Raw genomic sequence first — 26,912 nt, 5'->3', positions numbered from 1 at the left:
GGCACACCAACAACATTTTCATTCATGAACGCTGGCGCACAAGCAATAAGCTAAGTCGTTTCATTCATAAAAGCAAACGCCTTACACATCTCCCCGAGCATGCGTTTGCCTACAAGCGTCTTTTCGCGACGATGGCAAAAGCTAAAAATCATAAATTTAACAAATTTCTGATATTCCCTCTAGAAGAGAAAAGTGACAGAGTTTTGTTTTAAGTTCTCTGGTCTAAATATATTTTTCATTTCCTTTCATTTCGCTTCCTCTCTACATTCATTAGTTTCGTTATTTTCCCATTTGTTCCAACTGGAACATTTGACCGTTGTGGTTTTCAGCTGGTTTAGAAATTTTTGTTCCTTTCGTAATGAAATTTAAAAATAGTGTAAAACTTTCTACAAAAAGGTTTTCCAAAGATTTTGTTGACTGTTTTTTTTAGTAATTTTCATAATTTGTATACATATCCGAGACAACATACAAACATATACAAACGTATTTAAATATAAACTCTAGAACAGGGCGATTCGGAAAACAATTTTCTATAAAGATGTAATGTTCATAATCAGGTAGATTTATTAGAAAATTATCTACTTAGTCTAGATGGGTTTTCTATGCAGATTTTTAAATGGTTTATTTTGAACTGCTATGACTGGGTCGTAAAACTCGAAAGCAATAACTTTTGACATGAAAAACCATGTATTAAAAATATTTCTTTGAGTGACTGTAAAAGTGTAACTTTACGTAAATTTTTGTTGCGGTAACTTTTGTAAAAAAGGATTTGCTTGTTATAAAGCTAAATTATCAATTTCAAAGGCTTTTTAATACAATTTCTAATACATTTCTTCATAATTTCTGCATTCCGAGAATTATTAATATATTATTTTGAATACTTAAGTACAACTGATGACAGCCAGTTATGTGACGTTGCCGTAATTAATCCTTAATTTTCTTTCACATACTAACAAAGCTGGAAATTATCAGTTTCGAAGGCTTTTTAAATAAAATTATTAAGTTCTTTACTATTTTGACGACCACGTGATTAATCCTTAATTTTTTGCGTTGTTAACAACAACAATAACAATAAAAATATATGTGAAAATCTATTATTTGAAACCTTCTCATCCTCCTCGAGACTTTCGACAGTGACTGGTATACTTTATCCTTCTTTTTATCATTCGAATTTCACCAATAAAATGAAACAAACAATTATTTGTCTTTAAGTTTTTGGCCTTACAGAGCGTTTAATTTTTAAATAATGCTTTTTATGATATTTTCAAAAGTAATTATAAAAGTTTTTCCATTATACATTATTATTACATAGTAGAAATGAAAGAAATACATAAGCATTTATTGTATTTGTATATATGTGTTTATATATGTGTGTAGGTATAAATGTATGCTTACAAACTACTCAGACACAACTGTACTTATAAACGAATGACTAATGCTGTTTGTGCAAATGTATACATTTGCTATTGTTGTCATATCCAACACTTTATTAAAAACATGAATGATTTATGTGCTAAAATGTATTTCTGGTCATAATATTGACTTTCGCGGAGTAGTTAATTCTCTACTAACGTTTATATACACAAGTGGCTCCGCTTAGGAGTTGCGCCACAAAAATAAAAATTGAGAATCCAACAAAAAAAAAAAAAATTATAATGAACTCAAAATTAAGCTAACCTAAAAATGTTTGTATTTAAACAAATGAAGATCTTTTGAAAGTGTTTGCTTTAAAATCAATTATTTTCACCAATCGAATACATTATTTTTCTTATAACAAAAGACTTAAGACACGAACTTTTCTGAGTGTTAATGTGTCGCATTTCGCTTATACTAAACAGGTATACATTATGGTTTATAAATTGCTTACAATGCTAATTAATATTAATTTTTTCTTGCTCCTTTTTTCGTTTGCATTAACTTTGGTCTGATTTCGTTGTTTTTGAAAACTGCGCGTTTTTCGCAATGTTTTAAAATTACTTAAATATTTTTTTAATTATTAAAAAAAAAACTGACTTGTGCTTGTCCACTTTAAGAAATTAAAATCTTCACCGCACCGTAGGATTTTTCCTTTCACTTTTATTATTTTCATTAAATAGCTTTTGCATTTTGTCATTGTTGTTGCTTTTGCTTGCACGTAGTGTAGCTACTTGGTCTACGCACGCGAAGCTGCAGTGACTGTCAATTTGTTTTCATGTGTTTTGGAATAATTTTGCGTTTACCACTCGAGACGGCATTATTGCTTGTCTTTTACACTCACTTACATAACTACCTGCTATATTAAATACACAGTATTCATTTGAATTTTAATTAAAAACACACATAAAAAAGCGATAGTGTTTGCAACAAAGCCACACCTGCCAGTTTCAGGGACTTTAGACCGACACAATTTTACTGGGGTCCACCTTAACACGTAGAAATACCGTATCATCCTTGATGAAGGGTCGTCTGTGTAGCATTTCATGCGAAATGAAACGTGGAAATCCGAAACCCAATTGATCTGGTTCATTCGATGGCCGCTGGAAGTTCTCCCATGTGGGATCCGGCACAAATGACTCGGCTACACCGCCCTGTCCTGTTTGCGCGCCCTGTTCGAAGAGTGTGAATGTGATCGAGTGCGAGAATGGCCACTTCAGCAATGCATCATATTCGCCCGGCAGCACTTTTATGTACACGGAAACATGTGTATTTTCACCGGGCCCATTGCCATTGAGAAACATTGAAGCCTGCAATTTGTAACCGTATTGTGATGTGTAGAATGGTGGCGATACCAATTCCAGCCCGTCTTTACTGCGCGCCTCCGTCATTTTTGACGACCAATCGGTGATCTTCCACAATAAAGTGCCGGTATAATTAATGGACAACTTCGAGACGGCAGTTTTTAGCATTTGTATTTGCTGACCTTGACGCGATGATAGCGCCACCATCAATGACAAATGTGCCGCGGCATTTGCTTCCAAATGCGCTTCGAGCATATGCCGTGGTCCCTTGAAACGACAACCGGCCTCCTTGAAACTGCAAGCGATCGCTAGTGCTTTACATTCATCGCGCAGGTGCGCCTCCATGTCACCGCGTGCAATAGCACCGGTGTCGCAGCGTTGCGGACAGGTCATTGGGGCGCGTGGGCATTGTGCCGCATGCAGCGGCAGTGTGTCGCATGAGAATTCACGCGTACAATGTACACAGCGACGCAAACGTTTGGTACAATCCTTGGACTTGTGCAGTGTCATGCGTCCGCGTAGTACACGCTGTCCGCACTTGGCCTCGCAGTAGATGGGCTCCTGGCCGCAGGTGCCCGCGTGTTCCTCAAGCCCGGCGCCAGAAAATTCGCTCTGACAGAATTCACATTTGGTGCGTCGCATGTTGCAGGTGAACTGTAGATGATCGGTCATCATGATGCGCGGTATTTGTGCGCCGCACTTGTTTGGACACTGTGTGGCATCGTGTTTGCAGACGTTCAGGTGACCCTGGAAGATTGAGAGCGTATAAAGTGAGTTTAGTGTTGTGGGATTGTAGTGAGAGTATATAGGTATATCATAAAGGAAGTTAAAAAATTATGTGAAGTGATGAAATTTTACTTAATACTAAATTATATTTAGTATTTTTTAGGTTAGAAAATGTGTTGTTCTTGATGTAAATTTTATTTTGTGCGCTGTATTTATAAAAACAATAATGAAAATAATTAATTTATAAAACAAATTTTTAAATTTTATTTTTTTAGGTTAGAAATTTTGTTGTTTTACTTAAGCTATTATGACTTGAGTTCAAAGTTGCAAATAATGTATTAAAAAAATAATTGAATTAACATTTGAGTTAAAAAATGTTTGTTTATTTTTTAACCCGTATTTGGGATTCCGCATACTGGATTAAAAAAAAAAAGATTTAATCCCACATACCGAATTAAAAAACAAAAAAAAAGTTTTAATCCCAAAATCCATCTAAAATATTTTTTAAAACATAATTTAACTAAAATTATCCCTATATACATATATGTGTATATACAAGTATATATGTCTAACTTTTCCTTTTTCACCACATCACCCCAACTGACCTTCGTTTCTTTCACTATCCAGTATTTATTAATTCACTAGAATTCCAGTTACTGCTTTTTATGAATGAACATGAAAATTAGAAACATAAAAGTGACTACTAGTTTTTTATGAGCGCATTAGAGGTATATTAACAACAACAACAACGAAAGAGTAACAAAATTCTTTCTTTATTGTTCTACAGGTAGTATGTTTGTATGTATGTATGTAAGATGCGTTCAAAATACGTTTATAAAAAGTGTTGGCTTAATGAATGAAATTATAGCTGCTTTAGCTGTGTGTGTTTGTCTATTTTGGCCGTAGTTATGAACTTGTTAGTTGAGGTGACTTGGAAATAATTAATTTTTAATTTTTTGTATACTGAGAAATGAATTTTAGTATGCTATACATAATTGCGTGCGTGTGTGCTTACATAGCATATTTTATAAGTAAGTTGGTAGACTTGTCTTTATACACACCTTTAGTTTTCTAAGCTCATCCGACCATTTACAGCCCTGCTTGTGATGTATACAGAAGACGAGTGAGCCCATGATGGCTTGTTTGGGGTCGGGTCCGGGGTAAATCTGTATGAAGAAAAAAATAAATGTGAGAATTAGTTGGATGTGATAAAAATGTGTAAGACTATTAATTTTACTTTTAAAAAATATATATTTCTCTTTTACCTACTTAAAAAAAAAATATTTTTAATTATTTTATTTTTAAGTAATACATATTTTTAAAGATATTTTTTTTTTGTATATGTTCACATTACTCCAACCTGGTATTCGCCTTTTTTGCCGAAAATATTTCTAAAACACTTCATCTATATATTATTTTGAGTATTATTTATAGTATGCTTTATTACTACACTTTGCAGTTGCGTTTAAAGACTGTCATAAATTTACTTTATGCTTTGACATTTATACTCGGCGCTGTTGATTTAGGCGCGTCACTAACTGACATTCGTTCTACATATGTAGTTAGGCTGGCGACCTGTTGGACAGTCAAACACACATATTTGTTTGTTCTATTGATGACAAATGCTGATAATTTCGGAAAGGTCTGACTGTCCGCAGCAGGCAGGCACCGAACCTTCTTATCGGCTTGGCTGTTCAAATGAATATTGGAAAATTCACTTTTCAATACACACAACAACAATTCTATTCGTTCTGATATCTAAATTGATGGAAAAAGATAGCTATTTAAGAAAAAGTAAAAATAAATAAACGTTTGATAAACTCCTCCTATCTTTTTAAATAGGCGTTGAAATCATATATTTTATTTGTCTTCTTCACACAGTTTTAAGGCGCTGCCAAATTGCTACTTTTCGTTATGTTGGAAATCTATTCAAATATATTTTCTTAATAGTTGATTTGGTGTGAAAATTATTTTCAAGGATTTTCTGAAATTTGTTTTGAGATTTGAAATTTTTTGTTGATTTTCTCAGCATGTTTCCTCAATATACTTTGACTTAGGATTACTTCTTTAATTTTTATCAAAACATTGTTCAAATGTGTGAAAACAGTACTAAAAATGAAGTCGTTGATATATATGTATGTATATATACATACATTTATGGTATACCTTCAGCAAGATTTTTTTAGTTTGCCACGAAGTTTTTCCAACATCCAAAAGAAAACGTCTGAAGATAGAATATTTTTGTATATAAATGATCAGCGTGACGAGCATATAGCTGCCATACAAACAGAACGATCACAGCCAAGCTTTTGTAAGGAAAACTTTTTTATTTGACGGGATATTTTCGCTAACTCTAACATAGAATGTTGTTAAAGGCAACGTTTGTATTTAATCTTTTTAAATTCCCCTCTGTTGCATTTTATTTTATTTAAAATAAAAGTTGATAGTACATTTTAAAAACTATTTTTGTATATCATTTATTTCATAAAAGTTTGTTATATTTTTCTTTATTTTATTGTTTATTTTGATTTAATTTTTTTTGTAACTTTTTTCCTTTTTTAATTTATTTTAATTTCTTTCTTTGTTTATTTTATTTTACTACCATTCATTTATACTTAATTATTTCAAATTTTATTTCCATTTTCTTTAACCTTTCGACCTGTATAGGACTCTCCTTATGTCTTTACATTTCTGTATAATTCATTACATATTCCTGTATGTAAATTGCATACTTGCCGTTGTAAATGAAATGCCGGCAATTGGTAAACAAGCCACTCACAACAACAGCCACTAATCAGCTACAGAGAGGGCCGCTGTTGTATAATAACAGAGATGGTCAACATAATTGTAAGTTGCTGTAACATTTCAGTTAAATTTATTAATGAATGTGCAAGCAGCTAGCCACAATGAGTAATATGCATAATGCAACAACAAAAAGTAAAAAAAAGAAAACATACAAAAATAACAAATGAAATATAATCAAAGTAAATTGCAAGCTCATGCTTTTGTGTAAGTGCCATTTCGCAAGGGGAAGAGTGCACTGTACACTTACATATATACTCGTACATATGTATATGAGATACCGGTTGGTGCTCATACAGCACTATGTAATATTGTTGTATGCTGCAGGGCAATGCAAATGGGGAGTTGTGGTGCACAATGTAAGTCAGTGCAACCACCACATCCGGTTGATTATATGAAATGAAAGATATGAAGTTTAAATTGGAAACAAAGCAAAAACTAAGAGAAAAAAACTCAAATAAATGCGCAAAAACTACAAAAGGGCCGTAATGAGCACGCGAATCAAGAGAATTCGCTATCATAAAGCATGGTCGGGCAGCCGGTCCGGTTGGTCGGCCAGCTGTTAAAGGAGTAAATGCGCAAAAAATGCGGGTGTTCGCTGAATGCGATGCATTTGTGACTTTTTTTCGCTGATAATAAGAAATGCGTTGCAATTTTTATGCTGTCGGCACGAATTGATAGGAGAGAAAATAAAAATATATACATATGTAAATATGATAAAAAATTGTGGGGTAGGATGAAATCGTTAATATTCAATTTAAGTGCATAATTGAAGATATGACTTTTCTGCTATAAATTAAAGTGATTAAAATCTTTTTGAAGTTTCTAAGTGTTAGTTGTATATTTTCTCGACCAATAATTGCAAAATTTAATGTAATATTTTTAAATCCCTACAACTATAACAACAAATACTAAGAAAGCGCAATCTTAACTCTTACATGTTAAAAGGGTCAACTAGCAGCAATAATTAATTTGCCCTTTCACAGCACATCTGCAATGATTGTTGTTGCTTTTGTTGTCACACGCATTTGTCGTGAGCGCTTGTCGTCTTTGTCGCCAGCGAGTGACAAACATTTCCGGTTGCCTTTTTTAATTGACCTTATCTTTGGTCGCCGCTCAGCTTTAGCTTAGAGGAGGAGCTCAAAGTAGTTACTGCTGACAAAAAACAGTAGCTAAAGCTAGTAGTGGCATTGCCAAGCAGGCGGACACAAAGCAGTGTTTTGATAAATTGTGCCGCCACATGACAAACGTAGAAACAAATATTCATATGCTTATAAAAAAATAATTCAAACAAACTTATTTCCTCGAAGTATTCTGGCTTGCTCTAAAATCTTGTATTGCGTCTTTAATTAACACATTTGCCAGGAAAGAGAGTATAAGTGAAATTAATGATGAGAAGCGCGCAAATAAAGTAAGAAGTTGTATAAGTAATTGGTTTTTTTTTTGTAATATCACCCATTTGCAACGCTGCAACATTTTTATTGTTGTTGCAAACTTGTTGCATTGGCGGGATTAATGTCAATGGTTGTTTTATATTTTCACTTGGTAGAGAAATGCACTTCCTGTCGCCAAGGAAAGGAGGAGAGGTAGGGAAATATAATAACCTTTACAGTTGCTCACTTGCAGCCTAACACATTTAGCCAAGTTTCACACCATAATGGAATGTGGCGTATCATTGTTTTGAATAGTATAATTCTCAGATTTTTCGAGATTTTCGTAAAAAAAAATGTATTTTTCGATGCCTATGTTATTTTTGTAATATAAAATACTTACTATAGCAACAAATAAGGTTGCTGTGGCATTTCATAATATCCTAATAATACTTTCAACTCATATTGCTTGACGCAGGGCAGCTGCATTTTCCACATATTGACATTTCTAACCAAACAAATATTTTATTTGACTTTTAATTTACAAAAACATAAATCAAAGCCACCGGATAATGTATCTTCAACACGTGTGCTTGACTTTGTTGTACTCTTTTTCTGCACTTCCGTTGAAAATTTTAGAAAAAACATTTTTAGACGAAAAAATAAATCGAGGGGAAAGCAACCACATGTCAAGCTAACAAAAAGCCCATCAATTATTTATACAAGCGACAAATTTGTTTGCATACTTTATTAGTGTTATCTTCAAAAGCACACGATCAGACAAATAAATACACACATACATAAATAGTGCGCTTGCAGGAATTTCAATTTATGTTAATTTGTTTGATCAAAGTTTATTATATTGTATTTTTTTGAGGGGGGTACATAACTCACAGCGGAAATCGAAACAATGAAGCTCCATTGACTTTAGATTTAAAAAAAAAAACGAAATAAATTCAGAATGTCAGAATAAATAAGCAAATATATTTGAAATCAAAGCACAAATGACAGAGGTTGCCATACAGCAACAAACATGTGTTATAGGCATATGCGCCTAAATTTAGTTGAAATGTGCTCGTGTTGCCACAACCACATAATTCGCTTATAAGTGTATCAAAAGTATATTTCTTACATATCATATCTCCTACGGCTTCACCTACTAAATTTGCTCTCGATCGCTTCACGAAGTGGCACTTAAAATGTTGCACCCTTTTAATAGCATGACAGCCACTCGATTTTATTGCTTTCAGCTACAAAAGCAACAACAACAACAACGATTACAAGATCAATGCCTTTTATGCTCTTGAGAATGCGTTTTTGTGGTCGCGTTTGATTAGTCGCATATATCAGCAGCGTCTCAAATTATGCCCCGGAGACCCATGCAAAGCTGATTGACTTGACGCGCTGCCTCTTCAGTTATTGTCTCAATTCTTTGAGTGGGTAATTTTTAGCATTCTTAGCTAAATATGTTTCAAGCGCTAGCTTTGTGTGCTGGAAACTTAAAATTTCCAATGAAATTATTTTTTTTTTATACTTTTTTCAACTTTAATGGGTTAAGCGCTTTCTTGTTTTTAGAAGCATATGTGAGTATGTAATCATATTCGTTGTTGTCATTTGAAGCCATAAATGCGCTTGCCATCAATTAATGTGAAAAATGTGCACTTGAGTCCGGAGTGGCAATAAAATGCTTAATAAAAACAAAAACAAGGTAGGAGGCAAGCCAACAGGAGTAATTTTAAATAGAAAAGGGCTTAATTGGAAGTTAGTAGTGAAATTTTATGAGGTATTTTTTAGGGTGACATGCTGTTATTTTCGCTTGAGATTACATAAAATTTCATAAATATTATTTTTGAAACTAATTTAGAAACTTCACTATTATATTTGATATTTATACCCTGAATAGAGGGTATATTAGGTTTACCGCGATGTTTGTAACACACAAAAAGAAACGCCAGAGACCCCAGTATATGTATTGTATAAATGATCAACGTGACGAGCTGAGTTCATTAGTTCATTTAGCCATGTTCGTCTGTCTGTCTGTCTGTCTAAATAGTGTCCCTCAGTTTTAGAGATATTTATCTGAAACTTTGTACACGTCTTTTTTTTCTCGAAAAACTGGTGGCTTATCAAAATCGCCGATATCGGACCACTGTAGCATATAGCTGCCATACAAATTGAACGATCAAAGTTATTGTAAGAAATCTTTTGTATTTGTGAAGGGTATTATAGCTGCCGTGCAACCGAAGTTAACGTTTTTTTTTGTTTTTTTTTTTGATAATTTTATTTGTTTATTTTCCTAACCCGTTTCTATATATTATTGTATTAGATTATTTAAGTACCAGCTTGTTATTAATAATTAAAGATTTTTGTGATCTTGATAGTAGATTGGTGGTGAACCATATGCGTTATAGTTTGTCAAATTGGGTCAAGTATTTTTATGGGGATTGATTATATAATTAATTTTTCAATTTTATGAGCCACTTGGAATTAGTATTATTATTAAGAATAATTATTGTAGGAATATTCGTTGGAAAACTTCGGAAGCCGAAGCTGTGAAAGTCTTAAAAATCATAGTTTGTTCAACTGATGCAAACAAAAATATATAAAAAATTCAAATATACCATAATTATGTGTAAACACACATGTTCCTTGAGTTTAAAAGCCATATTGAATATTAAGTGCATCCTTGTCTTTCTGGGTCCACATAAGCTAGCTTTTTGTTGATATTGAAAAGATTCCTTCCTTCAATATATTTTGCCTTGCTTATGACAAGATATATGAATTGTGCTAATTTTGGTTCAACACACTCAAAGATTACGCATTTCTCACACAAAATTTAAGTTTCTAAATTTTTTTTGCCTGATCATACTTGCATCCTCTCTAAAATGATTCGCATTTCTTTTTGCCATCTACTTCCAGCTCCTCTTCTGTTATTTACTAGAAAAATACACCAAAAATCATATATTAAACTTTTTTCACTCGAGGGGCGTATATAAGGCGGGTTTCTGTTGGTGTGGCAGCACAACGAGCAGAAACACCACTAATATTATACACAGCCACCGGTGTAGTTAATAGCGCGTGCGTTATGTGTCATTCACTCTTTGGGCTGGGCGGTATTGTTGATTTAACAAATTCAAACCATGACTGAAAATTATTGAGCACACTTATTGAGGCATTGGCGCATATTTCTTTGCTCAAATTTGTTCGCTAGTTAACAAGTGCCACAAGTTGATTTCTATGTACTAGTTTACAGCTAGTGATGGCATGAGCTATGAAGCGAGCTAATCTTTGGGTAGCTTTTATTTTTAGTATAAAAAAAACTTACATGCATACGTGTATACATTTCCTTTTAGCATAATTCCCATTTTTCACTTATCGCTGTTTTTGTTTTGTCTCACAATTTCTTAAGTTTTTTTTGTTAAAGCCTTGTTAATTGCCACCGCAGGCGTTCTAACTTGGCGCACAGCGTTGATCGCTTAGTGGTAATTTAATTTAACTAAGCTTTAAAAAAAAAAAAGTTTCGTTGTTGTTGTTGCTGAATTGTAACTTATTTTGTTTGCTTTGTCGAAAAGCTTCCCACACTCGAATTTCCATGAAATCTCGTTAAAATGTTTTGCTTCAACTACTCGTATCGCCAGTGTGGCGTTGTTTAAGTTAAGCGGGCGTTAGACAAATAAACAGGTAAATTGTTGTGGCAAATGCCTTGCAGCTTCATACTAATATTCATATGTATGTATGTATTTTGATTTGGTATTGAAATTCTAATAACTTTAAATTGTGCTAATTTAGTAGATTACGGTTTCCGGCGGAAGTGACAGATGCCAACTAGTTAGTAATGGTTTTAAAAAAGATTAGCTGGCGAATAGAAATTCAGAACTGTTTAGTTTACGACTTTAAACCGAGTTATGCGCTTTCTAACCCAAAATTATATTCATTTATGATAGACAACGCCAATATTTATTAAGCCTGTTAAATTTGTTTGTTAGTTTTCAGACATTTACTTCTGTGATAACTTTTATACATTTAAAAATTAACCGTTTTCGATTCATTACTTCTCTTTCTGTTGTCAAATAATTTGGTATATTTGATTTATGCCAGTTGTTTGTTCGATTGGTTACTCTTTATGTTTGAAAAATCGATAATATTTATATTATATATTATACGTGCACCTTGCTCAGTCAAACCTTATGCATAAAGAAAATTATTTTTATGTTTACGCATTTTTTTCTATAAAAAAATGTTACTTTGAACATATGACTTGAAAGCTTCATGGACTTTAAACAAATTCGCACTTTAAGCTAATTGTTGGCCTTTATGATTTTATTTTTCATTTTTGATATATGCAATTTTTTATTAAAAAAACGTCATTGAAATCGTTAGTTTTTGTTAAGTTTTTCAAAACTTTGTTTGCACATTTTGTGTTTTTTAGTGCTTATTGCCAACACTAACCTGCCACATTGTGGCATGTATTTTTAACGCTTTTTCTACCAGTGCAATTATGCTTTACAAGCTGAAAGTATGTCAGTAAGCAATTGTTTTTGCGTAGCTGGTAGTTAGCCTTGGGAGACCAAAAGCTAAAAACTTTATATGCGGTTAAGACGAGGCGCCAGAAAAAAACTGCAGAATTACATATAACAAGAAAAATAAAAAAACAGCAAAAATAATGTTTACACAATATTTGTGCATGAAAAATTCCAAATATTTAATAATAAATGTCTATTTAGTATAACTATACTTTAACCTTTTTAAAATATGTTTTATTAATTTATATACATAACTATTTATTTTTTGAGATTATATAGATAATATTTTACATATGTAAGTATATTGAAATATCTATAAAATTCTATGTATTTGCTAAAAGCAATTCTAACCCAAAACTACAAATTCACATATTTCAATAGATGGTGAAACTCTCATTTAGCAAAACTTTTTTGCTTCCAATCAGTACACAATATTTTACCGCTACATTAAAGAAGAAAAAACACCAGATCACTACAGCGCACTACCTGTTTTTAGATTTTTCTCATACGTTCAATTCTGCACCGTCAGCATAATTGCGATTGAGCACCACAAACGACAAGAAAAAGGAAGTACGACGACGACATGCAGCTGTCCATTACAAGTTAAATGTTCTCATTAACATTTTCTGATACTGTTATTATGAATTCTGCCACTGTTCTGTTATTGTGCAGTCGGCAGTTTACATTTAACCTGTTTGACAATTTCATTTACTTGCATTACACTTCCATACTTCTGCTGTTGTTATTGTTAATAGGCAGGTGAGCACAGTCACAGCAGCAGCTGCTGCATTCACTGTCTCTATAACTGAGAAGTAGTTTTTTCGCAACAATACATTGCTGTTTATTATTCGCTCAATGCTCTCACAGCATGCAGTAAACATGTTTCGACGTGCTACAGCACTACATTTAACTATGAAAATGAAAAGCCGAGATTGAAAACAAATAAATCTACATTGTAACATTGTAACAAAGGTGAGGCACTGGCGTAAATGCATGTTGTTGTAGCAGCTGGGGTGTGAGAAAAATGTGTGCAGTGGTAGATTGGCTAGTTTTAAAATAAATAAAAAATCTATCGTAGTATAAAATGTGCAAATGCTGCTATTCGCAATCGATATCAATCGAAAAAGGTATTTACTAGCACACGGATTTTGCAATAATAATAAAAATAGAAAAAACATAGTAATAAAAACTTTGTAAACAGTGGCGCACTTGTCATTACAGCTTTTTCGCTGTCGGCGAACTCTGCCACTGCTACTGAGCACATTAAACTGCTGGCTCACTCAGCGCTTTTTGATTGCATATTGTGTATGCTCATTTGTTTTCGGATTTTAGCTTCATTTAATGTTATTTTCTTTTTATTGAAGTACACACAAGTAGCTATAGCTGGCGCTTGCTTCAATTTAATTTCGACTTCAACAAATCGCAATCGCGCATATTCTCCTGCTTATTTCAGCTGGTTGCTGCTTACCTGCTCTTTGGCGCTGCACATTGTGCAGTTGCGAATCAGCTGCTTCTGCTACCAACTAGTGGTTGAATGTCTCAACTGCTACAATTTTGTTGCTGCTTTGCGTTGCCTTTGCATCGTTTGTACCAGTTTCTGCTTTTGCTTTACTTTACTGCCCACAACTGCATTGATGAAATTTGGTTTTTGGCTGTTTTCCGAATTTTTTTGTTTGCTCTGCATTTGCTCGAAACTTGTTTATGCCGCTATTTATATTTTGCTTTACATGATACTTCTGCTAAATTTTAATTCACTTCTGTGTGTTTTTGTTTTACTGCTCTTCTCATTTTGCTGCTTATATAATATTTTTTTGTTTTTAATTTTTGATATGTTGTCTTTAATGGGATTTTGTTGTATATCTCTGATTTCGTTTTTGCTTGTGTGAATATTTTTCTGCTTCATTAGCTTTTGTACATATGGTATGTATAATACACGTATATTTGTTGCATTCACACTATTTTTTTTCTTGGCGATCAGCTGTTCGTTTTGGGTGGATGTTTTGGTTTTAATTTACAAATATTTTGTATGTACTAATAAATTTACTGGGTCAGGTGTTTAATAGTCAGAATAAATTTTTTATTAATTTTGAGGCGTAAATTTGTTGTATAATTTTTTAGTTATAAAGATACAGATCAGGAAAATAAAGATTATGGTACGTTTTAACGTTTACGATTATGTATAATTTTATTGGTTAACTGCTTTGTTTGCTTTCACATGTTAATTTTTGACAAGGGAACAGCGAGCAGAGAGCAGAGTGGCGAATCGAAGACGCCTAGTATTTGTTTATACTAAGTGGATAAGGGATTGCCTACCTCAAATTTTTCTAATTTCTTTCGAGGAAACCGATGACATTTATGCATAAAGTAATTTCTCAATTTTCTGTATACTAAAAAATAATTTTTATATACGAGCAGGTCATTAGTGGCGCCAGCATTAGTTTTCAACTCATTGCAGCGACCCCAGTATATGTACGTTGATGTATTAGAACTTGTCTCAGATATTACACACCAAAGTAGGCAGACAAATTGACCAATAATACTTAGCAAAGTAGACACGACTAACTACCACATAAAGGCACCTAGACAAAAGTTAATAAATTAGTGGCTTTGAGAGAAAAGAAAAAGGCAAATGACACGAGTAACATGGCAAGTGGGCGCTCGGAATGCCTTAACCTCAGGTAACCGGGTGCATGTGGCAACGAAAATAATAAAATATAATTGAGCATTGAATGCAGGTTAGACAGTTGAATCGAGGAAGTGCAACGGTTGGTTTGTTGTAGTTGCACATACTTATGTAATTGTGAAACGGAAATGACAAGAGTGCGTGTTCTAAAACATTGTTCGATGCGTTTCGCCAACAACACTTTCGTCTACTAAGTACGAGGCGATCGACAGGCAATGCAACTACATGTAACTACAGATACAGTATATACATATGTATATATGTATATAGATACAAAAAATTAATAAAGAAAAAAAATGATGACTACAAAATCCATGTATAGGAAATAAAGCATGTAACATAGCAAGCTGCAAACAATGTAATTGAAAATTCTTCGAAGGTGCGTTGGTTGCAGCTGCCCTTTTGCAGTTATTTTCCAAATACACACACACACATATGTAACTGTGTATACTTAAATATATAAGTACACATAGTTGCTGGTTTTCTTTTGCTTTTTCCCTCATACTTTGTTGTTATAACAACAACAATACGCATACAAGCTATGCATACAAAATGCATTCTTTTACAGTTCATTCACTGCAGTAGCAGCAGCAGCGTTGGCAGCAGCATATAATCAGCTGAAGTTAATGGCCTAGTGCCTCGTGCGTGGACACCGCAGCTACTCTTTTATAAATATTTTTACCTTTTTTTTGTTGGTTTTGGTTGATTGGTTTGCTAGGGTAGCTTCCAAGTCTGCATTTTTCTCATCCAAACATCAGTTTTTGTTTTTTTCCCAGTAATGGTAAATCTATTTACTAGGTATCTGCAGTTTTTTGCTTTTCTTTTTGAATTGACTGTTGGTCTGTCAGTCTGCAGCGTGCTATGCGGTGCTGTATTGTAAATATGATGTCTGTGATATTAGCATTTTGGTTGGGTTTACACATACCGTTTACCGTTTAGATTCTAGACTATACAATGTATGTATGTATATCTGGTATGCACATATGCAAATCTTTTATTTTACTTCTTTCATTATGTTTTATTAATTTATTTATTTTTATTGTGTTTGTTTGATGGATAATAGTTGACCTTTTGATTATTTTCTATATTCTTATTTTAAACTGTTTTAAAAAAAGTTGTTTTTAAATTTTGAAAATAACACAATCCTTTTTATTACGATAATTTAAAGCTCCACGTTTTTATTATTTTGCTTAAACCATTTTTTTAAATTATTTATTTCTATTTTTCTTTAAAATTAACAATTTAATAATATTCAAAATTGTTAGGAAGAAATTTTGGTTACAGATAATACAAATGTTTTCCAAAAATGTTTCGTTATTTTCCATATAATGAAAAGATAAGCACTTGTTTCTGCATATTTTTATTTTTTGCATATTTTTCGAAATTTATAACTAAGCTTTTGGTGAAAAGAAGCTTATAAAGCTGTGAGAAGTAGGGGTTTAACTAACTTTTATTTCAAATATCAATGGCTTTGATTGGTTAGCGCTTTTTGAAACATAAGAAGATTTTACCCAATAAAAAGCCGTTATTTAATCTGAATAACCGTAATATTAATATTACGATTTTTCGAAAATTGTATTGGTTTTATGTCATAATTACTGCTTTTAATCTGTAAGATGATGAGATATTAAAGATTTTCCTCAATAAGAACCGTTATATGTGCGCGAAACAGGCATGATAGAGGAAAATTGTGGACACAGAAATTTGATGTTTGATTGTTGCATTTGTTACTGATATGTTATAGTTCAATAGAGACCATAATGCTTGACAATATCTAATTTTCAAATCATAACCTCAAAACCCGTCTCTTAAGATTTTCTTGGAAATTAGATGTTTCTAAAACTTAATAATAATCGGTTCAGGGAATGATGTTCATCAGGTATATCACAGACGAGATTAAATTTTAAAGCATAGCAAGGCTTAAACTGTAAAAATCAGAATTTAAAGGCCTCTTAGAAGGATCTGAGCAAAGATAGGACCAGTCTATAGGATTATGATTATAAATTTTCTGATTTCTATAGAAAAAATGTGAATATTCACTACTTTTAGACACTTAAAAATAATATTCCCTATAGGTATATCTAAATAGTAATTGTCAAGCAGATATTCATAGATCTCTTGAGAATTATATTTTCATTAAAATTTTAGTTTTCAATACCAACTTCCAGTTTGTAAATAATTGAAAAGAAAACGCACATTGGAATGCGCAAATCAAAGTTGCACACAAGCAGCGGAGGCAAAAGAAAAAGTGGAACTTGTTTGCCTTTGCAAGGATGTACGACTACCAACAACAAACAGCCATTTGTAATGAATCTCTGTGTGTTGTAGTTTTTCGCACAGTTTTCCATTATATTTATTTATTTTGGTTTTTGTTGCCTACAGCTGTTCATGGTATATTGCTGTTGAACAGCTTTTCTCTTTGTAAACGCATTATTGTTGTTGCTCTTGTTATTGTGTTACTCGCACCTATTGTCGGCATTCGGCATTTGAATGTTGTTTGACTTTTGTTGGCTTGCAACAGCCGCCGCTTAAGAATTTGCCATGCGGGGCAAACTTGTTTCCCAAGCGCGCTGGCTTGAAACGATAAAACATCAACAATAACAACAATATCAATTGGTAGTCAGCAGGTTGGCGCAGTGCAACGTGCAACATTACATAATTCATGTGCTTGCATATATGCATTTATGTTGGTATATATATGTATGTATGTATGCACTAGTGAGTCGCCACTAACTAACTGACGCCACAAGCAGTATATTCATAGTTGGAGTTGTTGCCGCATATAACTGTGGCTGCTAACTGACGTTTGTAGTTTAGCATTTTAGCGTTTGGCGTTCAACAATTCGTTGTGCTGGTGTTGTTAGTGCTTTTGGTAGTGTTGTTGTTGTTGCTGTTGCTGTTGCTGGTGCCTGATGGTTTGTGGCTGCTGGCTGCAGGCCAGTATGCTAACATTCCAGAGTGTCTATAAACTTTGGCATTTGCGGTGCATCGTGTGTGCGAACGACCTACACTTATCTGCGCATAGAGGGTCTGTGGGAAATTTTTACCAGAGACAAAATGAAGTTTAATTGTAGTAATATTTTGTGTTGGAGATAAGTGGAAATTAGAGTAGAGAGAGAGAGAGAGTTATAAAGGGTTTACGTACAAAAAAAAATGTCATACAAAAACTTAGAAAATATTCTATGCTAAATTTCGTAAAAATATCTTGTCAAATAAAAGTTTTCCTTACAAGCACTTGATTTTGATCGTTTAGCTTGTGTGGCAGCTATACGCTATAGTGGTAGGATATTAGCAGCACCTTGGGAAGAAATTGTTGTGCTCAAAATTTTAGATCGATGTCTCAAAAATTTCATGAATTTGCTGAATTTGCATTATTCGCGCTTGCATACTTCGTGTTCTACCATTTTGAACTAGAGTTCGCATCATCTTCAATACTCTACAACAGTAGTTAGCAAATTAACACATTCAAACGATTTCTAGTTTATTAATATTTTATTCTAATTTTGCAGTTAAAACTTAAATTTTCAATTTCTAATTTTTAATATTTAGAATAAGAAATTAATTTTTAAATTTAATTCACAAAATCGGAAATAAAAATTGAAAATCTAATTTTTAGCTCAAATTTTTTGAGTTATAAAATTCATTACCCCGTTCTAGAAAACTTTAAAATTCAATAACTGTCATCTCAAAGCATAGCCTTTCTGTCACTTGCACAAATTTTTCCTAGAATGCACGATTTCTCGCATGCATTGTCTGTGCATTTGAATGCTAATTTATGTGACGCCGACAGCATCGCTATGTATTCTTGCGAAATCGACACCTTGATTAAGTATTTTAGAATGTCTCGTGGGTTGGGCACTTGACACTAGTTTTTTTGGGCGCTAATACTTTTCTGTAAACCAAATATGCATTCTCGCGCTTAATTGATGCCTTAAGATTGCAAACCTAAGGTGAATTGTCTATGCACTACACTGAGTAGTTTTATGCGAATGACTTCAAGCAATTCATTATTATTGATGTCAAGTACAAATCAAGCACTGCCGCCAATGAAGATGACAATAACAACAAGCGAGCGGTAAAGTAAACTCACAGAGTCATTAAATGAAGAAAATAAATGCCAACTAACTGTAAACAGCATAACTTCCGCTCACACACACGCACAAACACATACTACTTGGATTTATGCATTCCTCGGCTTGTGAGTTGTGTCTTTGCAGTGTTGGAAGAAAAAAGGAGCTGCGGGTAATAAAGCAATGCTCTTAAAAACCAATAGAATTCAAAGAAAGTTGTGTGAAGATGACTGTGTGTGTGCAACAACACATGTCAATGATTCTTTTCTCACTGCTCTGCACCGGAAACTTGAAAGATTACACGCATAGCTGCACACATGTACAATCAAATCTTTGCAGACACAACAAAAAATTTTCAAAATTTATAAATATCCAAAAATATTCAATATCAATGACAATACCGCTTGTGTAAATGCACATGTTATTCACACCACGCAGCACTTGTCTGCTGCAACAGCCGAGCGATGACATCCTGCAGCACCAGATTTTTGTTTACTCCTCCGCGCTGTTGACAAACATATACCTATTTAAGTATATATGTACATACTTACGTAAATATCTTATACATATGTATGATATGTGCTCCGCATATGCTTCTGCTCCCGCACTGCCATTGCACTTCTCATAAATCGGTTCAATATGCTTGTCATGCTGAGCAACAGCAACCGAGAGGCCGCTAAAGTCGCAATAAAAGGGTCTGTTAAGTATGATCTTCACATCACAGATGAGATATGAGCAGGCAGTAGTATGAAGATTGAAACATGTGTCGCCAAGATGGTGTGAAAAACGTGGCACAAGTGTGTGAATAGTGGCAGGTTAACGGTATTAATGTTTTTTTATATGAAAATGTGTGTGAGATTTCAAAAATAATGCTGGTTTGTTGTAGTTTGAGGGTAGTTCTAACAAAAACTTTTTCAGACAGTTTAAAAAAAGAAGACGGTTACTCCGCGTGAATTAACTACAATGTATTTTTTTTTTAATTTTTTTCTAATTTATTTTTATTTTTTTATCAAGTGAATAAAATACATTTTATTTTTATAAGGAATTAATATACTATTTTTTTTATAAATTTTAGAATTTTTTTAAATTAATTAATGAATTTGTATATATTTCATTTATTTTTATTTTTAAAGTATATTTTTTTTACTAGTTTCTTCTTACTAATTTAGGGTACATTTGTTTATTCATAGAAAATTTTGTTTCAATTATTTAAAAAAAAATTTCCATACGCATGCGCCTTTTAATTGCACCTCTTAAAACATTTCAATTTGCACTATTCTATTTTAGCCAAATTTTTGTACTTGAAAAAAGAACAAATAAAATCTAACGTTTGACATTGTGTATCACATATGTATATGTATCATACTACAAGTATGTACAAATGGTACATAATCACTTGTCATTTCCCTGCACATTACACTTTGCCATTTGTCACCACGAGTGAATTATTAAAATTAACATACATACAATCTTAAAATTTTTTTGCATAAAAGCTTAGTACATTCATTTGTATAATGTCTTATATAAGATATTTATGTATGTATTTATGCCTCCGAAGTATATTAATTTGCTTGTTTATGAAGTTACTTCAAGGCGAAATCGTTTAAGTGTAATTTTATATAATATTGTGCATTATTTAAATTGTTTCGGCTATTAATTTGTAAGCAAGCAAAGGTCAACGAAGTGTGAGAGGTGTTGCTCAGGGAAAAAAAATATAAAACAAATATATAAAACTAAATGCAATTTATATTTATATTTAATGGCCACGGTGAACGCATTACATAACAATTTTTTTGTAGAAAGAAGAGCTACGAAATACATATGATATGTACATATATATAGTATATACCTACGAGTACTATATGTTCATATGTTTTACGCAAATCAAGTTTGATTCTCAAATTTTCAAAAATAAAAAATTAGTTAAGTTGCCGATCAATCTATTTTATCACCAACTCTAACCTACTAACTCATAAAAAATAAATAAAAAAATTCAAATTTAGGTAAATGCAATTGAAAAAAATTATAGATTAAAAAAAATATAATATTACAAAAATTAAACTTAAAAAAATTAAGGTTTGTTAATAAAAAAAATTATATATTAAGTTAAAAAAATTAAGTTACATATATTTTTTATTACAATTAATTTTTTAATTACCCCTAATTTTTTTTACTTAAAAAAATGTTGTTAAGTTGTAGGTTAAAATATTTTATGACTACCTGTATTAACTAATTTTTAAAAAATGAACGAAAAAATTTACATTTAATTAAATAAAAAAAAAAAGTTAAAAAAAAGACAAATTTTAATTATATTAATTATTAATTCAATTTTATTATTTTAATAACATTAAACTTTTTATTTAAAATTTTATTATTATTAAAAAAAAATACATTTTAATCATATTTAATTTTTAAAAATTCAAAAGAAACAAATTTTAATCTTATTAAATTTTTTTAATTAAAATTAGATTATATGTATATAATTTTTTTAATTAATTACAAGTAAAATAAATATTAAAAGAAATTAATTATTTTCCCTAAAATTTCTTTATCGCGCCGCCATCAAAGCGCCAACTAATCAAATATTTAAACAAATTTCAGTGCTTCATATTAAACGCGTTCTTTGCAGTTCATATACATTCCTTTACATTTACATACAAAAATTGAAAATCCACAAAAAAACACACACATAGTAACTAATATTGGAGCGCAGACAAAAATGTTGCCACTTTGTTTAAACAAATTTTTGGTTTTGTTTGTTTTGCATTAAATTAAAGAAGGCAATAAATGTGGAATTTCCGATATCTTTGACTGAAATGCAGTTGCTTGTTTAAATAAAATGCATTTGTTTAGTTGTTGGTGCTGCTTTTACACTAACAATTTCATTTATAACACAACGCTAACACAAACTGCTGAGCGTTAAAGTGAAAATAATAATAAAAACTTAGTTTTTCTTGCTTTAAACTATTTGTTTGTGACACACATGTTAAATTTTACTCATCTGTAAATATGTATGATTGAATGTACATATATGCGGGTATTTACTTATGTGCAACTAAATACTTGACGCTTTATAGTATTTATGGAATTGATTTTTAAGGCTTTGAATGTGCACAGTAGCAAGGTATTAACAGCCATACAATGTAAACACAAGACTTTTTAATGTATATATGTATAAAAAAAACACATATGTATGTATATATCTACATTTGCCTGTAAACTTTATTGACTCTGGGTTGATGCACAAAAATGCCGTAGGCGATAAAACTTGTACAAATAGCTATCGATTGCGTTTGACGTTGGAAAATTTATGAAATTTGTGCAATGAAGGGGTGTGTTTGGATGTATGTATGTAAATATATGTATGTTAAGTAAATATATAAGTATTAAGTATATATAGTATTTATATACATATATGTAAGTAGTGTAGAGTTTTTTCTGAAATAGCTGGCATATTTTATTTATTATTTAAGGTATGTATATATATTGATTTTGATTGATAACAGTTATATTATATATATATATACCTATATTTTGTATGTTCCAAAATAATATTATAGTTATCGAAATTTCTCTATTTTTACCCTATATAATTGCAATATCCTTTTTTATAAGAAGTAAACTTAAAACAAAAAAACATCTAATCAAAAGAAAAATTAGCATAAATCGCTTAACAATTGCAAGCAAACGAAAATCACGTGAGTATGCTGCTTGAATTTCATGCTATAACACTATTCATCACAATATTGCATAAACTCTCCCATAAGTCATTTTCAAAATATTTTTTTTGTTTAATTTCAAACATTTCTTTCACTCCAAATAACATTTTAGGCTTTCTCTCACTACTCACCAGCCACTCCCAAAAATACAGTTTTTTTCACCGTTATATTTCTAGGTCATTCGCCTTAACTATCTCCCCCAACTTCAAATCCTGCTAATCGTGACTTACTTCTGTAGAAGCCTACTGCACATTTCTTTGCTTTTATGCGTAGAAAAATAGTTTCCCTCCACCCATTAGAATTGCTTATTTAGGCCATAAGAAGTACCGTTGTTATTTACCTTCGCTTATCAATGGCGTTTATTATGCTTTTGCCCAGCAAAATCCAGTCTCAAATGCTAGCATGCAAACACATAAATTATACACATAAAATCACATACATATGTACATATGTATAAATATAGATAACTACGTAAGTGAATATATTTTATCGCTAATTGACAGCTGGCCTCAATTTGCATAGGAGCTGAGTAATTTGATACACATTTTGGTTGGATACTCGTATCAACAGCTGTTTTGCATTTGTTGTTGTTTGTGTTGGCGGCGTTGAATTCCGCATAAAGTGAAATGGCACAATACTCATATATATTTACTACTTACATACATATAAATTTGTATTATATATTTAAAATAAATTTACCAGGCTTAAAAACAAACCACATCCGGTTTTGTGCATAAATTATTGTTGTTATTATTTTATTTGCATTTCTTTGCGTTAGTTTCGGGTGTCTGATTAATTTTTCGAGATTTTGATTTATTTATTTCGCGTTTGTTTTGACGATTAGTTGATTCGATTTATAATTAATTTTGCGCAATTTTGTTGCAAGTTTTATAAATTTACTTTTTATTTTTTCAGTTTATTGTTGTGTAAGCAAATTTAAATATAATTTAAAAGTTAAGTTATTAAAAAAAAATTATAATAATAATTAAATTAAAAGTTAAGTTATTAAAAAAAATATAATAATATTTTATATACAAGTATTATACTTTAAAATTTATTTTATATATTATTTTTCCGTAATTTTTTTCTGAAAGTTTTTAGAGTTATTGAATTTTTAGTAAATGTTATTACATTGTTATTACTTTAATTACTTTGATTTTTTTATATTAATTATTACTTTTAGTGACATAATATGATTTTTTATTCAAAAATAATTTTTTTTTCTAACTAGATCATTAAATATTAATTAAAATTTATTTTATATGGTTTAAATTTTATTTAATTATTTTTGCGTTATTTGTTTAGAGTTTTTAGATTTTTTACTTTTAATTTTATTTATTAAATTTGGTTTAAATTCATAATTTAGTCAAACATATATTATTAAATTTAATTAAGTTATATTAATATAATTTTAAAATATATTTTATATATTTAAAAAAAAAATTTTTTGGGCTTTTATTTAATGTTTTCTTAATAATTTTTTTTATATATTATTATATTTAGTCTTATAATATGATATTTATATCACATTATATTACAATTATGCAAAAAATATTGAAAAAAAACTAAAAAAAAATATTTTTTCATGATTTGTTTTCAATTATATTTTATAATTTTTTTTTAATCAAATATGCATTTTTTGGATTATTTCTTAAATTATTATTTTTTTATTAAATTTATTATTTATTAGTTGTTAATCATCATGTTTTTTTGTCATAATTGTTTTTTCAATTATTTTAATCGACTTTTTTAGACAATTATCAATTTTTGCTTTTATTTCTTCATTTATTTTTATTATTAAAATTTATTTATTTTATTTTTTCAATTTAAAATATTTGTTTATTATATATTATTTTTATTAATTTTCTTGTATGATTATACAAAAAATATTTCAAGTAAATTTAAAAAATTTAATTTTGTCACAACAATTTTTTCAACCGCGTGCAAAAAATTATAGTTTTTTAATTTTACTCAACTAAGTTTTGTTTTATGTAAATTCACGTATTAATATTGATATCTTTTGATATAAAAAGTAATTGTTTTTAATATTCATAATTTTTTTAAATTTAGTTTGTAATAATTCTTAAATTGGCTTAAAAATTTGTTCGAAATATATTTTTTTGCTTTAAGTGTTTCTCATTAAAATCTGTTTTTAAAATATCGCTTCAAAATATTTGATTCCTTAATTTCGATTTCTTCACAACTTCATTCATATCAATTTCTCCTACCAAAAACCTTTCGAATTCCATTAATGTGACTGCCCACAACTAGTTGCTGCAAACAACGTGGTCTCTTTGGCACATAACTATTGAAGTCCATAGAAGGCTTGTGAGTCAACGCTCACGAATGCGGTGAAATTATTATTTTTTCTGTATTTATTTTTTTGTTTTTATAATAAAGTCACACATCATTTCATAAATATGCGAACGCTTTTTCTGACAACTCATGCACAATCTCAGCACAGTGAGATGGTTAGATAGGCAGAAGCAGTTACCGAACAGACAAGCTCAACACCAGCGCCGATTTACAGCAAAATCACATCGAAAAGCTGGCGGAACTAATTGGCAACGGTTGAGCTTGAGCTTGAGCTGGAAGTGCGCTGCATTCCTGCCTCAAACAAAAACAAAACCTAATAATAATTGAATGCATTCTTGGCAGCCGCAGCATTCCCAGCTGAACCCAGTTCAGGGAATGCATGAGAATTCGACTATTGAATTCTTGACCCGCTAGATAACATGCTACTGTCAATCAACAACAACATGCTTGCTGGCACTTTTCTGCGCTGCCTAGCGTGAAAATGTATTAAACTGCCATTGTTGTTGTTGTAACTTTTTCTAGTCTTAGTCTAAGTGCTGCAATTCTTTTAATACTCACAATTTGCTCTAATTCCGTGATGGGCAAATTATGTTTGTTGTTATTGCCATTGTAATTGTTATTAGCGCTGTTGTTGCCCATGGTGGTAGGTGAGGGTGTCGTTGAATTCGAGTGTGAAGATGACACTGTGGACGTTGAGGAACGTGATGTTGAACAATTATTGTTGTTGTTGTTGTTGGTGGTGTTTGTAGTTTTATTCCTTGGCGGTGTGGGTGGCGGTGCAGGACTAGTGGTATTCAAGTTGGTACAATCTTTCGAATTGCGGTTGGGTGAGAGGCGTGAAGGAAAACTGAGGGTTTTCGTCCACTGTGCCAGGCTGCGTACCATTTTTGAGTTGCAAACGATTTTTAGAAGTTTTTCAAACAATTTTTAGTCACACTTTGTTTTAAAGGTGCCTTATGCGCTTGTTGCTTGAATATTACACAAAGTTTAGACTGTTCACAAGTTCTTTGTTATAAAATTTTGATATGTTTTAGAAGAATTTCTTTATTTTTTGTCGGTCTTTCACTCACAAGCTTAAATTTCGACTTCAGTATTTCTATTTGGTCATTTATTTCTCACTTTATTGTATTATATTTATGTTTTACTGCCAAATATTCTCACTTCACTTATCCACACGCACTTATGTTAAGTCAATTTCATGTTGGCACGAAATCACTACTTAACATTTTCGTATGCCGGCGCTACTTTTGCGAATCAACCGTACGCGTCGTTGGTTAAAAACGTAATGAAGTGAAATGTTGCACCCAAATACGAACCAAGTCGTCAACACTTCGCCGTCGCAGCGCAGAAATATAAATGGCAGATGGCAACAAGCGCAGCGCGCCAACAACAATAACCATCTAGACAGCACAGTGAATACAGCAACAGTCAATTAACAGCGCTGTTAACAGGCAGCAGAGAGTGTAGTACAAAAACAACCACCACCGCCGCCGTCGCAATGCGCTGCCACTTGTGCTGCTGATCACTACGAGCTGCTCTTCTGATGTGTGAGCGAGTACGCTATACCTTGTCAAATGGCACTGTGCGAGCGCAAGCGCTTTGTGAATAAACGGTTGTTGGCAGAGAGAAAATGTGTGAAAAATGTTGTTATTCAAGTTGTTTGTGTTGTTGATCAGCTGAGCTGAGGCTTGAGTTCAGGCTTCGATTTAGGCTACTGGCTTAAAAGTATTGACAAGAAATTCTTCTTTTGCAGCTGTTTTGTTTGCCGCATATTTTTGTAAGGTTTTTACCGGCTTTTTGTTTATTCTCTCGACTTTTTGAGTTTGTTTGTGCTGAGGGGTTTTTGGTTGTATTGAATAGTAATTGGTTTTAATATTTAAACAACACATTTTTGTAGAATTATACTTAAGTTGATTAAAGAAAGATGGCTTTCGTTGCTTATGGATTTCTTCATTAATATGAAGAGAGGATAACTAAGTATATATA

At 31.6% G+C, this 26,912-nt stretch overlaps 1 protein-coding gene across 2 annotated transcripts; it reads right to left on the bottom strand.

Annotated features, from left to right (window-relative positions):
* Positions 1–1,197: 1,197 nt before the first annotated feature.
* On the bottom strand, positions 1,198–26,248 carry Traf4 (TNF receptor associated factor 4). Of its 2 annotated transcripts, none has more exons than XM_014247665.3 (3): positions 25,485–26,248; positions 4,505–4,609; positions 1,198–3,464 (listed from the first exon to the last, which is right to left on the bottom strand). In XM_014247665.3, exons 1-3 carry the CDS (start codon positions 25,809–25,811, stop codon positions 2,373–2,375), a joined length of 1,524 nt encoding a protein of 507 aa, XP_014103140.2. In that variant the 5' UTR covers positions 25,812–26,248; the 3' UTR covers positions 1,198–2,372. The 2 variants fall into 2 exon arrangements, with proteins under 2 accessions (XP_014103140.2, XP_036222742.2); XM_036366849.2 differs by lacking the exon at positions 25,485–26,248 and adding an exon at positions 4,804–5,808.
* Between the last annotated feature and the right edge of the window lie 664 nt (positions 26,249–26,912).

This window comes from Bactrocera oleae, chromosome 3 (assembly GCF_042242935.1).
Source record: "Bactrocera oleae isolate idBacOlea1 chromosome 3, idBacOlea1, whole genome shotgun sequence".
Classification (NCBI taxonomy): Eukaryota; Metazoa; Arthropoda; class Insecta; order Diptera; family Tephritidae; genus Bactrocera; species Bactrocera oleae.
The sequence above is the reverse complement of the archived record's forward strand: the minus strand, read 5'-3'. Positions and strand labels throughout refer to the sequence as shown.

Excerpts from the sequence above, each read along its gene's own strand:
- Traf4 (XM_014247665.3), bottom strand. The coding sequence starts at position 25,811 with ATGGTACGCAGCCTGGCACAGTGGACGAAAACCCTCAGTTTTCCTTCA. Across the intron at positions 4,610-25,484 it reads TCACGGAATTAGAGCAAATT|ATTTACCCCGGACCCGACCC; the intron begins GTGAGTATTAAA and ends TTCTTCATACAG. Across the intron at positions 3,465-4,504 it reads ATGAGCTTAGAAAACTAAAG|GGTCACCTGAACGTCTGCAA; the intron begins GTGTGTATAAAG and ends TCAATCTTCCAG.